Genomic DNA, 17,014 nt, shown 5'->3' on the forward strand with positions numbered 1-17,014 from the left:
TCCAGTAGCTTTCACACTGTTTAAGTTGCAGAAGGCGATCCCCTCCCAACTCTAATGGGGGAATCCAATCAATTAACATACATTTTAAATTAGCCACTTGGTGACCATTCAGCATATAGTGTCTTGCCACCGGTTTATCTGTTTTCCGTGTCTGTAGAGCTGCTCTGATGGTGGTTCTGTAATTTGCCATTCTATCACGGAAGCATCGTGAGGTTAACCCCATGTAATAAAGTCCACATGGACATGTGAGTAAATATATAACATACTCCATTTTACAATGGAGATGGTATTTGAGCTTAATATGCTTGCCAGAATGTGGATGGGGAAAAGATTTTCCAACCAACATTGATCTGCACGTAGTGCAACCTCCACAAGAGTAACTCCCTGGTTTGGTGCTCATCACTTGTGTAACATTTGGGCGTTCTGTAGGTACCATCGTCGGTCGCATCAATAGCTGTTTAAGATTTGCCCCTCTACTATACGCCATCATTGGTGGTTGCATACGTGTGAAGGGTAGCGAGGAGTCTGAAGAAAGAATCGGCCAATGTTTCTTTAAAGTCTGTTGCGTATGATGAGAATACTGGTCAAACCTGGTAGTAAAAATCATTCGGTGTTCACTAGAGTGTTTATTACAACTAACTCCTTGGAAAATATTCCGGGCTTTTTGTAGACATTTAGATAGTATTTTAGGTTGGTACTATCTAAATGTCTACAAAAAGCCCGGATTATTTTCCAAGGAGTTAGTCGTAATAAACACTCTAGTGAACACCGAATGATTTTTACTACCAGGTTTGACCAGTATTCTCATCATACGCAACAGACTTTAAAGAAACATTGGCCGATTCTTTCTTCAGACTCCTCGCTACCCTTCACACGTATGCCACGACCAATGATGGCGTATAGTAGAGGGGCAAATCTTAAAAAGCTATTGATGCGACAGACGATGGTACCTACAGAACGCCCAAATGTTACACAAGTGATGAGCACCAAACCAGGGAGTTACTCTTGTGGAGGTTGCACTACGTGCAGATCAATGTTGGTTGGAAAATCTTTTCCCCATCCACATTCTGGCAAGCATATTCAGATCAAATACCATCTCCATTGTAAAATGGAGTATGTTATATATTTACTCACATGTCCATGTGGACTTTATTACGTGGGGTTAACCTCACGATGCTTCCGTGATAGAATGGCAAATCACAGAACCACCATCAGAGCAGCTCTACAGACACGGAAAACAGATAAACCGGTGGCAAGACACTATATGCTGTATGGTCACCAAGTGGCTAATTTAAAATGTATGTTAATTGATTGGATTCCCCCATTAGAGTTGGGAGGGGATCGCCTTCTGCAACTTAAACAGTGTGAAAGCTACTGGATTTCGACCTTGGATACTGTTGCTCCCCGTGGTCTGAATGAGCATAACACCTTTAATATCTTTCTCTAAGTACCCAGATCATATCTGTATTGTGATTTTATGAATAATCTTACTTTGGGATTGCATCGATTTTCTAATCAACATTGCTTATTATGCTATTCTGTAGTTTATACATGCCAGCATATTTCTTTTTCTATTAATTTTTTGTCTCTTTGTAAATATATTCTATTACCCTGTTTCAGTATATGCACATTCTTGTTGTTTTATATGTGTGTATACATGTACGTGTATAAGTGTTTGTGCATTATATGTGTATATATAGAAACATTTTACACGTGTTTATAGACACATGTATATTTCAGTGTATGTGACCACATGTCTTTCTTTATTCTCACGGGCCCCTTGTGGACAGGTTTTATGAGTCCTATCATTTCTTTCATAGTCAGTTTCAGAGTCATACTATCGGCATCTGTTGGCGTTAGGAGAGTGTGGAACGCAGGCATTTCTGCCTTGGAAGAGCTGGAACGCATTTTGCTTCCGCCCTACCATAGTTATGTGGTTGGCATTGACATTTACACTAACTGCTGCGGCCGGAGGACTGATGTGGAACCCATGGTACCTCCGCCCGCGGCAGTTGAAACGCAGACATATTATTTCCGCCCTCCCAGAGCTATGTGGTAGGTACTGATGTGGACGCTCGCTGCTGCGGCCGGATGAATGAGGTGGAACGCTTGTTACTTCCGCCCGCGGCAGTTGGAACGCAGGTAGTTTCCGCCTGGTTGATTACGGGTTTTTCTTAGTATCTGATGCCCGTTTTTGCATATGAATTTGTGGATCATGTGGCGCACAGGTGTATTCTTTGTGGCTACAGTGAGCAGTTTATAGTGTATTGTTAGAGTGTATTTAGGCTTGATTTGGGACTTATACTAGCCGTGACATCACTTCCTGTTTGGATCGTATAACTGGAGCATGGAACAGTAGAGCTTTACACAGCCCTGTCCTGATGCTCCCATGTGTTTGTGCTGACTGCCCGAGACTCCTGTGAGTAACTTTGATTATGACTCTGGGTCTATTTTGGTATAATACTAAGTGGATGATCTGGTGACAGATCCTTCTATGATTTATTATCTTGTTGCAGTTTCTCTGGAGAATGAACACTCTTGATGGATACTTCTATCCTTGTATATACTGTGAGTTGGTTGACTGATTTGTTGGATTATACCTGAATGTCTTTTACTGAGTATTTTCACCTGACCAATATTTTATACCTAGGTCTTATGTGACTCTACCACTGATGTATGGGCTTGTGAATCATGCATTGAGTAAGCAAAAAAAATTTTTTGTGGGTTACATAGTGGTGATACCCTTTGGTTTAGGATAGTATTATACACATTTATGAGGATATACGTATACACATTTGATGTGTATATATGCATGCGAGTATACCTTAGTGGACTCTTCACTATCTTTGGTTGTGGCTGCTGTTTTGGACACATTGATAGATGCTTTTGAGCATATTATGGTACTTTTCAGAGGGGTGGTGTACTTTGGTCTGCATGTGGGCCCGTGAGACATTGTTCATTATTTTCAATACCTTTTGTTTTTGTTTTTTTGTTTGTCTTTTTGTACAGTGTATATATATGACGTTGGATGTTGCTGTAACTGCTCGTCTTGACAAAGATTCTGTGTTAGAATCGAAACGTTGACAACTTGGAGCTATTATATTGAACATTAAAACACTTTTTGTACCTTGATTGGATTCATCTGACTGTCTGGAGAGTGCCTCTCCCCAATGGGATCTGTTCTATATTTGTGGATTCACTGTACCAATGTGACTCCATTGGGTGCACCCCACTGCTGTTATTGATAGGATGTGAGTGCGGGCTTTAGTGTATATATATATATATATATATATATATATATAGTCTCAATATCTAAGTGTCACTCAGAGCTTCATAAAAAATAGCTGCAGACGCAGTCTTAACTAATTGCCCATATATCTGTATTAGAATGCAGCAACATATACAATTAAGACCCAATGTAGTCTGGCACTTCTTAATAGTCACAGCATGCACAGTGCGTGCTTCCATTACTTTAGCTACTTTACCACACTATGGCGCAAATGTATTGTACCTGCACATATCGTGTGGGTATAACACCTCCTGCTTTGCCTCTTGCACACATCCCCTCCTTCACACATGGGGAGAAGCGGCATCAGCGCACATAACAGCATTGATACTGCTTCTATCCAATAACGACCCTATGTATTTTCATCTCACATAATTCACGTGTTGGTCTGGTTGCTGTAGTGATTTTAACCTAAACCTATATAATGTGTAAATGGAGTGCTTGTATAATAAATGTGTTATAATAATGTACCATCAATGCTGAAAAAGAAAAGTTAAGGTTAAAATATATAAAATAATACAGTGCTATGTGCCTTCGGTTGAATGTTTACAGCTCTTCACAAAGAGATTTAGGAGTCCAAAGTTACAACATGCACATTAAGTGTTCCGTTTTGACTCGATGTTAAGGACCCGGGTTGGATTAATATCTGTCCCTACCCTATCTCCAGTCCTTCGGTCGTGGTCACACTTGATCTTCTGTGTGCTGACTCTGTTTGCCGATGCCTCTCAGTCACAGCCGAAACTTGATTAAAACTCCGTAACGTCACTTCCCGGCAGACGTGGCGATATACCGCCTGTGTTTCCAACGCATTGCATGCAGTATAGGCACTTTGTTAAGGATATGTCCCACTTGTGGTGGCTCCATATTTATAGGTAGTCACATAAAAACTTCATTTAGAAAAACTGAAGTTTTATACAGTTCTATTCTATAACTTCATATAAAAAAGTGGCAAGCATGTGATTCAGCAAATGTATAATCCTTATGGTATATATCAATGAAATATATATAAAAAAGGTGATGTGTTTATAAAAATAGACGTTATGGTAAGAACTTACCGTTGATAACGTGATTTCTCTTATGTCTACAGGTATCCACAGGATAACATTGGGATATGGTTGAGCAACAGCAGAAATGGCACCAACACGGTCACAAGCTTTCTGGCCTCCCAGGATGCACCGGGGCTTCCCCATATAGTACAGCCCACTGACTCAGTCAAATCAGTTCTTTCCACAGCGATTTAGGCAGGAGCATCAGGTAGAAACCTATTTAGGCGATAAGAACACACATGCACACCCTTCCATACAAGAGGGAAGAGGTTTAGTGATTCGCAAGATCCTTAAATTAGGTGCGTCAGGGTGGGATCCCTGTGGATACCTGTGGACATAAGAAAAATCACGTTATCAATGGTAAGTTCTTACCATAACGTCTATTTCTATGGCTGGCTCAACAGGATAACATTGGGATTCCCAAAGACAATTTTAGTGGTGGGGACGCTCCTGATTGCACAGGAGGACCTTTCGCCCGAAGTCTGCGTCATGATAGGCAAAAGTATCCAAGACATAATGTCTAATGAATGTGTTTATGGAAGACCATGTGGCTGCCTTAGAAATCTGTTCTGCTGAAGCACCCTGTTGTGCTGCCCATGAAGGACCTAAATTAGGTGTAGAATGAGCAGAAACATTAGCCGGAGTAGGGAGATCTGCATGACTTCTGATATTACCATTCGGAGCCATCTCGCCAGCGTCTGTTTACTAGCAGGCCATCCTCTTCTATGAAATCCATAGAGGATGAAGAGAGAATCTGTTTTCCTGATAGCACTAGTACGATCTATGTAGATTCTTAAAGCTCGGACTACGTCCAGCGACGCTTCTCCCGCAGATAGTCCCGATACCTGAAAAGCTGGGACTACAATCTCTTCATTCAGGTGAAACTTTGAAACCACCTTTGGAAGATAACCAGATCTCGTTCTGAGAACTGCTCTGTCTGGAAAAAAACTTAGGAAAGGAGACTTTCACGATAACGCTCCTAAATCTGACACTCTTCTGGCTGATGCCATTGCCAGTAGAAAAAGCACTTTAGCCGTTAACCATTTAAGATCTGCTCTCTTAAGCGGTTCAAACGGAGGACCCTGGAGGAATTTAAGAACTAAATCCAAATCCCAGGGAGATGCAGGAGGAACAGAGGGAGGTTGAATATGTACAACTCCCTGAAAGAAAGTACGTACATCCTGTAAATCAGCAATCTTCCGCTGAAACCATACAGTTAATGCTGATACTTGAACTCTCAAGGAAGCAACTTTCAAACCTTTATCCAATCCTGCTTGAAGGAAATCCAAAATGCTGGATACTTTAAAAGATCTTGGATTCAAACTTTTTCCAGTACACCAATGATTATAGGTTTGCCATATTCTATGAAACGCACGAGCTGAAGAAGGCTTTCTTCCTCTAAGCATAGTTTGGATTACTTGTTTTGAAAATCCTCTAGCTTCTAAGATAGAGGTTTCAACAGCCACGCCATCAAAGACAGACGATCCAGATGACTGTGGCAACAAGGACCCTGCATTGACAGATCTGGACGTTGAGGTAGCAGTATCGGTGCTCCCATGGACATTCTCAGCAGATCTGTGTACCAATGCCTTCTTGGCCAAGCTGGAGCTATTAGAATCATCGCTCTCTTTGCTTGCTTTATTTTTCTCACTACTCTGGGTAACAGAGCTATTGGAGGGAACAGATATGCAGATGAAATTTCCATTCTACTGACAGTGTATCTACAAGGACTGCTCCTGGGTCCCTTATTCTCGATCCGTACCTTGGAACTCTGTTGTTTAGACGAGACGCCATGAGGTCTATCTCTGGTAGACCCCATCTGTGTACTAGTGTCTGAAACACTTCTGGGTGTAATGCCCATTCGGTTTCCTGAATGGTGTGTCAACTGAGAAAATCCGCTTTCCAGTTCAGAACACCGACAAACACTGCTGACAATGCTGGGAGATGGAGCTCTGCCCATCTTAGAATGGGAGTTACTTCCTCCATCAGTCTCCTGCTGTGAGTTCCTCTCTTATGATTGAGGTACGCTACTGCTGTCGCATTGTCTGAGCGAATCTGGACCGGTCTTCCTTGCAGACTGTCATTTGCCTGAACCAGAGCCAAGTAAATGGCCCTTATTTCCAACAGATTTATCGGCAGGCGACTTTCCCTTGCGGTCCATTTTCACTGGAACCAAAGGCATCCGAGTACCACACCCCAGCCCAGGCTGTCATCTTTTGTCAGGACTTGCCATTCTTTTATCCAAAAGGGTCTCCCCTTGTTTAAATGGTCTGTCTGTAGCCACCACGCTAGAGACCTTTTTACGTTTACTGGAAACTTTATCATTTGTTTTATCGTCAGATGATTTCCGTTCCATTTGGTCAGAATAAGGTGCTGCAATTGCCTGGAGTGGAATTGCACATATTCCACCATGTTGAAGGTTGATACCATCAGACCCAACAGTCGCATTGCTGCATGGACTGACATTGTCTGGGCTTGCAACACTTCCTGAGCCATGACCTGCACCTTGACTATTTTTTTCTCTGGTTAGAGAACTTTCTGTAGGTCTGAATCTAATATGGCCCCCAAATGAACCATCCGCTGTGACGGATTCAGGGACGACTTTTCCCAATTTATGAGCCACCCGTGTCTCTGTAAACAAACTACTGTCTGTTGAAGATGGCTCAAAAGTAAATCTTGCGAATGTGCTAAGATTAACAGGTCGTCGAGGTATGGGAATATTCTTATCCCCTGTTTGCGCAGACAAGCTGCCATAACCACCATCATTTTGGTAAACACACTGGGTGCTGTTGCTAGCCCGAAGGGCAAAGCTTGGAACTGAAAATGTTCCTGAATGATGGCAAACCTGAGGTAACACTGATGAGACAGTGTTATTGGCACATGTAGGTAGGCATCCCGTACATCCAGAGGTACCATGTAATCTCCCGGTTCCACAGCCAACATTATGGAGCATAACGTCTCCATGTGGAACCTTGGAATCCAAATGTATTTGTTCAACATTTTCAGATTGAGAATTGGTCGAAATGACCCATTTGGCTTCTGGATCAGAAATAGATTGGAGTAAAACCCCTGTCCCCTATGTGATGGCGGTACTGGGACAATCACACCTGACTGCAGTAATTTTTGGACTGCTTCTTGCAGGGCATTGGCCTTCGACTCTATACGAGACGGGCTGGTGCAAAAAAATCTTTGAGGAGGCTGCCTCCTGAATGGGAACCCATACCCCTGAGATACCACCTTCTGCACCCAAGCATCTGTTGTTGACTGTTGCCATATGTGTGCAAAAATGAAGGAGTTGGGCCTCCGCATGGAGGGGGCCATCTCTTCTGGCTGATGGGTTCTGTTCAGGCTTGGAAGATGGCTTTTTGCCAGCCCACTGCTTCCTACCCCTGGTTTTGAACTGGGGTTGCTTAGACTCCTCTTTAGCTTTCGCTTTGCTTTGCCAACGAAATGAGCAAAACTTTGAACCCTTAGACTTAGGGTTATAAGTAGCCGGAAATCTGACCTTCTTTGATTCAGCCTCTGATTCTAGGATAACAGATAATGGTTTCCCAAAAAATATATTACCAATGAAAGGCAATGCTTCCAATTTTTTCTTGGAATCCGCATCTGCTTTCCAGGTACGTAGCCAAACTGCTCTGCGAGCGGCTACTGTCAAGGCTGAAGCTTTAGAAGCAACTGCACCAATATCAATTGCTGCTTCTTCCAAGTATTGGGCAGATTCTCTTAAACGGCTTAAATGATACTCTTGCTCCCTATTAGGAGAAGAGATGTCATTCTCTAGTTCCTCTATCCATTCGCCCATTGCCTTTGCTACCCAGGCCGAAGACATAGCAGGTCTTACCACTGCTCCTACTAGAGAAAATATTTTTTTCAGGAAGCTATCTAACCTTCTGTCTGTGACATCATTTAGAGAGGTAGATGACAGTGGTAAAGCAGAATTATGCACAAGTCGCAGTACATGTGCATCTACTTTAGGAGGAACTTCTCTTTTAGAACAATCCGCAGCTGGAGATGGATAATAAGAATGCCATCTTTTCGGAATCTTATATTTTTTACTGGGCGTTGCCCAAGACTCGTCCATCATTTCCGTCAGCTTATCTGACGCTAAGAATTCAGTTTTCACTGATTTTGTTCGTTTAAACACAGGTGCTTTATATTTTAACACTGCCTTGGCCGGCTCTTGCAAAGCGAGATCAGCCCTCACAGCATCAATAAGTTCAGCTACATCCTCTGAACTAAAACTCTGCGACTGATCATCATATGGAGTATTTGAATATACTGTATCATCATCTGTTGTATCATCTTGTGTAGTCTGCCACATAGACGTATCTGTCTTAGTCTTACCTGTCCCTTGGTTGCTTGTAGAGGCTACTGGAACCAAGCTGTAATGAAGGGAGCTGCATGTATGGGTTAATAGTGTAACCTAACCCTTGAGGTGGTGCTACCGGAGTTAACCTGTCCGTTATTGAGGATAAAGTCTTTGTGAACATATTCCATGGTGGCTCTGTTGGTGGTTGAACCTGTCGAAGTCAAAAATATTACATAGAGAGAACATACAGACTCCACACATATAAGTTGCTATGCTTGCAAATATGCGCAGCGAGTACAGCAAAATATGGTAACACACGCATTTACACGGTCATGCCAGAGATGGATTCAACACTTATTTCATACAGCACATAATTCTAATAATATAAAGCGCCGGACATCATAATGATTTAAAATTATATAATGGAGTAATGTCATGTATGTGTATTATTGGAACGAAGCAAGATAGACCTGTCATATTTGGTATTAAAGCAAGCAGATTAATGTGTAGATTCATTTGATATTTGTTATTAGGTTGTAGGACATTGCAACAAATAGTTATGATTAAATGTATGAAAGCTAAAGTCACTTTTATTAGAATAATAGACATTCCAAACAGGTGGTGGACAGGAAACTCAGGCCAGCCCTTTGGATGTCTTCAAGGCTGAACCTGTTTAGCATACGAACAGACCAGTGACTCATCATGAATGAGAAAGTTCCCTCCCTTAAACTAGATAACACATTACAGAGACACACAGTTGCGAGTTGCTGTTTTGTCACAGACGATGATGGAGATGCTGTCTGCCCAGGTCCTGCATGATTTTACACAGAGAGAGAGAGAGAGAGTGATATGGAGGGACGAATTTATATGAGAAATATATGGTAATTGTATCGCTGGCCTGTAACTGTATGTATTAACTGCTTACTGTATAAATTGTAACCATGTAACTATATGTATACTGTACATTGTGATATACTGAATACATATCCTTTTAATAACAAATATAGACATCAATGAGCTTTGGAACTCAGACAGTGTGTGGGTGTATTGTTTTCTCTTATGGGATGCAGTGTTTTGCGATGTATAGCGCACATTCATGGCACATGGTAATAAGATGTGCAGGCGTTTACACTATATATTAGAGCGGGCATTTTAAATATTTGTTAGAAAGCAATTTGGTATTCACAAACCAACTCCTATTTTTTACTTTGCTGAAAAGCAAAACAGTTCGCACACAACCCCTCATAAGTGACCAATTGGTCCATACCAATTAACCCTGTCTTACAAGATAAGCATGCTAGGGATGTAGGAGTGCTTGATAAATTTTCCTCATCACTTTTGCTGTTCACAGACATGGTAATAATCTGTTAATGACTACACAATTTGTGACTGAAAATCACCTATATATAAGTATATAGAAGTGAGATCAATCTGACCACAGCCGTGCACCTGAATTGAGGGTCAGAACAGGACTGACAACATAGAAAAGTCAGAACACATACTAGCAGTCAGTCACATGTTTGCATTAGACATTGTCATATGAGAATACAACCCCCATAACAACTTACAAGTAAGTAGGAAAATTGTACTTCTGTTTCAACTGGTTCTTTTTCAACATAACATGCAGAAAACACAGTAATATACAGATCTCATATGCAATATGTACTAAAAATTAACAATTCATACTAACAAGTAGAGATAATTTTTAGTACTGTATACCCTTCCTCTGTAGAGCAGGATACAGGGAGACTCACCACACTTCCATATCCAAGCAAATGTGCTTGTAACACGAGGAGTGGATTCAGACGCTACTGATGTACACTACCGCTCCTGATAACTGATAACGGACACAGTCGCTCACTGACGGACACGGACGCTCAGCGACTTCCGCGTATATGCAGACGCTAAGGCCTGGTGGGATCTCTAGTGTACACAACCGCAGTGTCTAAGCTGCGACAGAGTACCCTCGTGGTAGCGTCTGAGACGGAAGTGAGGTCATTCAGTTCATGGACGGGAGATGCACGGAAACTGGTCATGAATTCGGAGGGGCGGCCAGGAGAGCGTCTGAATCCCCCTGTTGACTTAAACCATAAGGATTGCGGCCTCTACCTAGTTCTGGCGCCTATGATCCCTAGAGCGTAGCGCTGTCGCACTCGATATGTTCGGCGCATCAACACACTGTTTTTAGTCTCCTCCAATACAGTGTAGCTGTGTCCGGACCCCTCTAGTAAGAGGAAATCAATACACTTACCTTCCCCCCATGCTCCGGCCACAGCCTGGTTACGTCTGCTGGACTTGCTAGAACATCCAACACAGACGCCCGTCGAGACAGCACTGTACAGCGAAGGTAAGCGGTGTTGCGACCCGGTGGGGAGTTGTTGGAGCGACTCTTTCCAGTATGCGTTTAAGACGCTGTTAAGAAAAGTTGCTCAAAAAACATAGTAAATCTATAAAAATAACATAATAAAAGCTTCCTGCTGCACCAAGTAAAAAACTGATTTGACTGAGTCAGTGGGCGGGACTATATGGGGAAGCCCCGATGCATCCTGGGAGGCCAGAAAGCTCGTGACCATGTTGGTGCCATTTCCGCTGTCGCTCAACCATATCCCAATGTTATCCTGTGGACCCATACAGAGAAAACACATTATATATATATATATATATATATATATATACTGTATATAGTCTCAATATCTAGGTGTCACTCAGAGTTTCATAAAATTATAACTTACAGTCTCTCTCTCTCTCTATATATATATAATATATATATAGTCTTTTTATGTGTGTGTGTGTGTGTGTGTGTGTGTGTGTGTGTGTGTATATATATATATATATATATATATATATATATACACACATATACACAGTGGGGTTTGAAAGTTTGGGCACCCCAGGCAAAAATTCATTTTAATGAGCAAAAAGAAGCCAAGGAAAGATGGAAAAATTTTCAAAAGGCATCAAATTACAGATTAGACATTCTTATAACATGTCAAAAAAAGGTTGATTTTATTTCCATCATTTACACTTTCAAAAGAACATAAAACAAAAAATGGCGTCTGCAAAAGTTTTGATATTACTGTAGATAGTGGGAGAGATGTAATAAGCCTTTGAGAGTGATAAAGTACCAGGCAATTAACTTGTGTCTGTTACAGATTGTGTCTGAAAATGACAGCAGCTGATTGCTTGGTAGTATATCTCTTTCCGCTTCATCACTCTTCAAGGCTTAGTACATCTGTCACAGTATATTTTCTCTTTTGTAATAGCAAAAGAGTTTTTCTGCCAATTTAAAACACATTTGAAAATATTTGAAAATATTGTTTATTATGCAGCACTAAATTCAATATTTCCCTGAAAGATAGAAAACAAACAAAAACAAACAACATCAAAGCTAAAGGAATAAAAATATGGCCAACAAACCTGTCTTGTATTTTCATCAATAAGGTCAAACAAAGCTCTTGCAGTAGCTAGATTCAATTCTCTGCACCTGCAGAAAAAAATAACACTGGAGAAATGATTGTATGCACAAAGATTTAAAGTTTTTAAGCACAGATAGCAAAACAGAATTTCTGATTATGGGGATCATTCCGAGTTGATCGCTCGCTAGCAGTTTTTAGCAGCCGTGCAAATGCATAGTCGCCGACCACGGGGGAGTGTATTTTCGCTTTGCAGGAGTGCGAACGCCTGTGCAGCAGAGCATTTGCAAATACATTTTATGCAAAACAAGACCAGCCCTGTAGTTACTTATCCTGTGCGATGATTGCTGCGACGAGTGACACGGTAATGATGTCAGATACCCGCCCAGCAAACACCAGGCCACGCCTGCATTTTTCCAAACACTCCCAGAAAATGTTAACACCCATAAACGCCCTCTTTCTGTCAATCTCCTTGCGTTCGGCTGTGCGATTGGAATTGTCGCTAGAACCAGTGCAAAACCACATGGACTTTGAAACCGTACAACGTGTGTGCGCATGCGCAGATTAGCCGTTTTTTTCACTGATCGCTACGCAGCGAACAACGGCAGCTAGCGATCAACTCGGAATGACCCCCTATGGACAAACAATGTTTTTAAAAAGGAGACAGGTGGTGTGGGGCTGGAACTCACCATGGGCCTAATTCTGAGTTGATCGCAGCACCAATTTTGTTAGCAGTTGGGCAAAACCATGTGCACTGCAGGGGGGGCAGATATAACAGGTGTAGAGAGAATTACATTTGGGTGTGGTGTGTTCAATCTGCAATCTAAATTGCAGTGTAAAAATAAAGCAGCCAGTATTTACCCTGCACAGAAACAATATAACCCACCCAAATCTAACTCCCTCTGCACATGTTATATCTGCCTCCCCTGCAGTGCACATGGTTTTGCCCAACTGCTAACAAAGTTCCTGCTGCGATCAACTCAGAATTACCCCCCATGTCCAGAACCATCACATTTCTAAGACAAGTTGATTTCATGTTACTGGCATTCATAAACACATAATGTAGATAGAAAAGAGGGATTCTTGTACTGTTAAATCTTTTTCTTAAGTCCACTGGGGGACACTGAAACCCCGTGACTAAAGGTGCATGCAAAACACAATTACTTACGTTAAAGATTTACTCTCCAAAAGATACCCAAAGAGGAGTAGTGGGTGAGCGGTGACAGGGGCGGGGCCAGGTTAATAAAATAATTAGGGCCCACCACCTCATGGTGAAAGCATGATTGGTGAAAATGTGCATATGGGTAAGCTTAAATTGACGCGATTAACATAGAATCATGTCATTAGGCCACACCCCCTCTGCAGTACTGCTGATTCCTTGTATTTATCTTTGCATTGTGCCCACTTCAATAGGAAGGGAGCAGAATGCAGGAGGGCTGCCTACTATTTCTGGGGTGGGGGACTACATGAAAAACTGGGTGTCTCCCACAGAATCCAGGAAAGTAGGTAAGTATGATGTAAGAGCTGGGTTACTTTTAAAAAAATCTCAATGATGTTGAAGTTACTTCCTTTGTGTCCCATAGCCCAGGACATAAAGCAGGGAGAGAGATGGATTAAGAGAAAAATATACGTTATGGTAAGAACTTACCGTTGATAACGGTATTTTTCCTAAGTCCACAGATATCCACAGGACAACATTGGGAAATTATGACATACAGTATGCGACAGCCGATTTGCACCAAGCGATCACAAGCTTTCAGGCCTTCCAGAGTGCACCAGGCTCGTCCATATAATCCCGCCCACTGACTCAGTCAAATCAGTTATTTCCAAAGCATATAGGCAGGAGCATTATGTAGAATCCTATTCAGGTTTAAAACCCACATGCACACGCTTCCATGCAAGAGGGAAGAGTTTAGTGAGTATACAGATTCTCAAATCAGGTGCGTCAGGGTGGGATCCCTGTGGACTTAGGAGAAATACCGTTATCAACGGTAATTTCTTACCATAACGTTTATTTCTCCGGCAGGGTCCACAGGTTATCCACAGGATAACATTGGGATTTCCCAAAGCAGTTTTTAGTGGTGGGGACGCTCCTGATCAATAGGAGAACCCTATGCCCGAATTGAGCATCATGAGAGGCAAAGATATCCCAGGCGTAATGTCTGATTGAATGTGTTTATTGGAAGCCATGTGGCTACCTTACATATCTGTTCTGCTCAAGCACAATATTGTGCTAACCATGAAAGATCTTCCTTGCATGTAAAGTAAGCAGAGACATTAGCCGGGACAGGGAGATCAGTTTAAGAATATGCTTCTGAAATAATCATTCAAAGCCATCTTGCTAGCGTCTGTTTAGTAGCAGGCCATCTCCTCTTGTGAAAATCGTGGAGGATAAAAAGAGAATATGTCTTTCTAATGGCACTGGCACAATCAATGTAAATACTTAATGCCCGGACTACGTCCAGCGACGCATCTCCCGCAGAAAATCCAGATTACTGAAAACTGAGACTATAATAGCTTCGGTAAGGTGGAATGTAGATCACCCCTTAGGAAGATACCCAGACCTAGTTCTGAGAACTACTTTATCTGGATAACATCAGAAAACGGAGATTAGCATTGAAAAAGCTCCTAAATCTGACTTTCTTCTAACGGATGCCATAGTCAGCTGAATGAGAACTTTAGCTGTCAACCCTTTAAAATCCACTTCATTTAGTGGTTTAAACACAGCAACTTGACAGGCTTTGAGGACTAGATTTAGATTCCCTGACCCTGTAGTAGGACAAGGGGAAGGTTGAGTGTGTAGCATTCCCTGGGAAAAAAAGTGCACCCATTCTGCAATTTGGCATTTCTCTTTCGGAACCATACCGTCAATGCTGACACTTGTATATTCAAAAGAGGCCACCACTTAACCTTCATTTATTCCTGTTTAAAGGAAATGGCAAAAACCCTGGAAACTCTGCAAGATTTCGGGTCCATACATCACTTATTGCACCAATGCATATAAGCTTGCCATATTTGGTGATAAATATGAGTTAAGGAAGTTTTTCCTTGCTCTGAGTCCTTGTGAGAATCCTCTGGATCTCAGTATATAGATTTCAAAAGCCAGGCCATTAAAACAGTTGATCCACATATCTGTGATAATCAAGGACCCTGTCTTAGTCTGGACGTAGAGGAAACAGAAAAGGAATTCAACATTTTTTGTGGATCTGTGTACCAACCCCTTCTGGGTCAAGCAGGGACTTATTAGGATACCGGCAACTTTATTGTGTTTTCCTCACTATCCTGAGTAACAGAATGATTTGAGAAACACATAAGGGAAATAAAATCCCCATTAAAAAGATATTCACAAGATCACTTCTTTTGTTCCTGACCCAATTATGGCTTTTGTTGTTGAGATGGGACTTTATGAGAATTATCTCTGGCCAAGCCCATTTGTCTTCCCAAGTCTGAAATAACTTTAGGGTGCAAGCCCATTCATTTACCTGAATAGCGTGTCGACTGAGAAATCAGCTCTTCCGTTTAGGACTTCCGGAACAAACCCTGAGGACAAGGCTGGAAGATGGAGTTCTGCACATTTTAGTATGTGATTTACCTCGTTCCTCGCTATTTATCTGCGTGTTCTTGTCTGAAAGTAAGGGTACACTACTGTCCTTTTCCTTGTCCTTGTGGATCTGGACCGATCTTCCTTTAGGAATGTCCCGTGCCTGAATCAGGACTCAGTATATGGCCTAAAGTGCTAACAGACTTATTAGCAGGCACGTTTTTTCTGTGGTCCATATTCCCTGGAATCATAGTTTTCCGAAAAATTGTCCTCAATAGTCGAAATGACTTGTATTTGTTGTCAGAATTTCTCCACCTGATATCCAAAAAGAAAAAGGTATCCTCTAATCTAGATGGAATGTCTGTAGCCCCCAGGCTACTTCTCACCTTTTCTACCAGTACCACATACTTATTTGTGCACTGTCCAACTGGACCGTCTACACCACCTGGTATTCACACACGGACTTGCGCCCGGAGATTTTAACACTGAACAACACTGCTTAACTTCCAACCTCATTGAGATTTAACATATCCAGTGTGATGCAGCCTTAGATGGAGGAGATGCTGAAAAAGTCTTGAGTGGAAATATGCCCACTCCATCATGTGTATTGTTAACAGCATCAAACCCATCATTCGCATTACTGCATGAATCAATATTGTTTGACATTGTAATCATCTCCTAGTTTTGCCTTGGATATCTAGTTCCGAGGTAACTACTTTCTGCAAACTCGAATTCAGTATAACCCCACCATGAGTTATGTTGCGGAACCAGAGATGATCCCATTTATGAACCACCCATGCCTCTGCAGACAAGTTATTTGTGTGTTGTAGATGACACAGAATCTTTCCTGTATTTGTGTCAGGATAGGAAGGTGGTCCAGGTATGGCAATCTTTCTTATCTCTACTAACGGAGATAAATTGAAATAATGATTTTGGTACTCTGGGGCTGTGGCTAACCCAAAGGGTAAGGCCTAACTGAATATTTTGCTGAAGAATGGTAACTTTTAGATAACACTGAATGACAGTGTTATAGGAGCCTGAAGGTAAAGTCCCAGACTAATCCAGGAATATCATGTATTATATTGGCTCCTCACCCAAGTATGGAGTTGCCTCCACGTGAACTGTACTACCAAAATTTCTTTGTTTTGAAAATGATAATGGGACGATCGATTTTTGTCCCAGGTGGGAATAAACCCTCCATTGTGCATGGATTACTGGAATGACAATTCCTGACAAAACGTTTTCTGAATTGCTTCATGCAAATCCCTTGCCTACGTCTCTACCCGAGACGGGCTGAAACCTAATACCTTTTTGGAGAATGGTTCCAGAAGGGAAAGTATAACCCTAGAGATACCGCTTCTTGCACCCAGGCATCTATTTGTAAACTGCTATCAGATCTGTGCCTAAAGAAGTCAG

The 17,014-nt window shown here is 41.8% G+C and overlaps 1 protein-coding gene across 3 annotated transcripts in view; it reads right to left on the minus strand.

Moving 5' to 3' along the window:
• PGAP1 (post-GPI attachment to proteins inositol deacylase 1) overlaps positions 1-17,014 on the minus strand; it is a 1,346,394-nt gene that overhangs the window by 928,476 nt on the left and 400,904 nt on the right. For all 3 annotated transcript variants that reach the window (XM_063934105.1, XM_063934104.1, XM_063934106.1), the window contains one exon: positions 12,062-12,128. In XM_063934105.1, the coding sequence (XP_063790175.1) occupies positions 12,062-12,128 (67 nt within the window). The remainder of the gene's footprint in view (positions 1-12,061; positions 12,129-17,014) is intronic.

Source organism: Pseudophryne corroboree, chromosome 7 (genome assembly GCF_028390025.1).
Source record: "Pseudophryne corroboree isolate aPseCor3 chromosome 7, aPseCor3.hap2, whole genome shotgun sequence".
In the NCBI taxonomy this organism is placed as follows: domain Eukaryota; kingdom Metazoa; phylum Chordata; class Amphibia; order Anura; family Myobatrachidae; genus Pseudophryne; species Pseudophryne corroboree.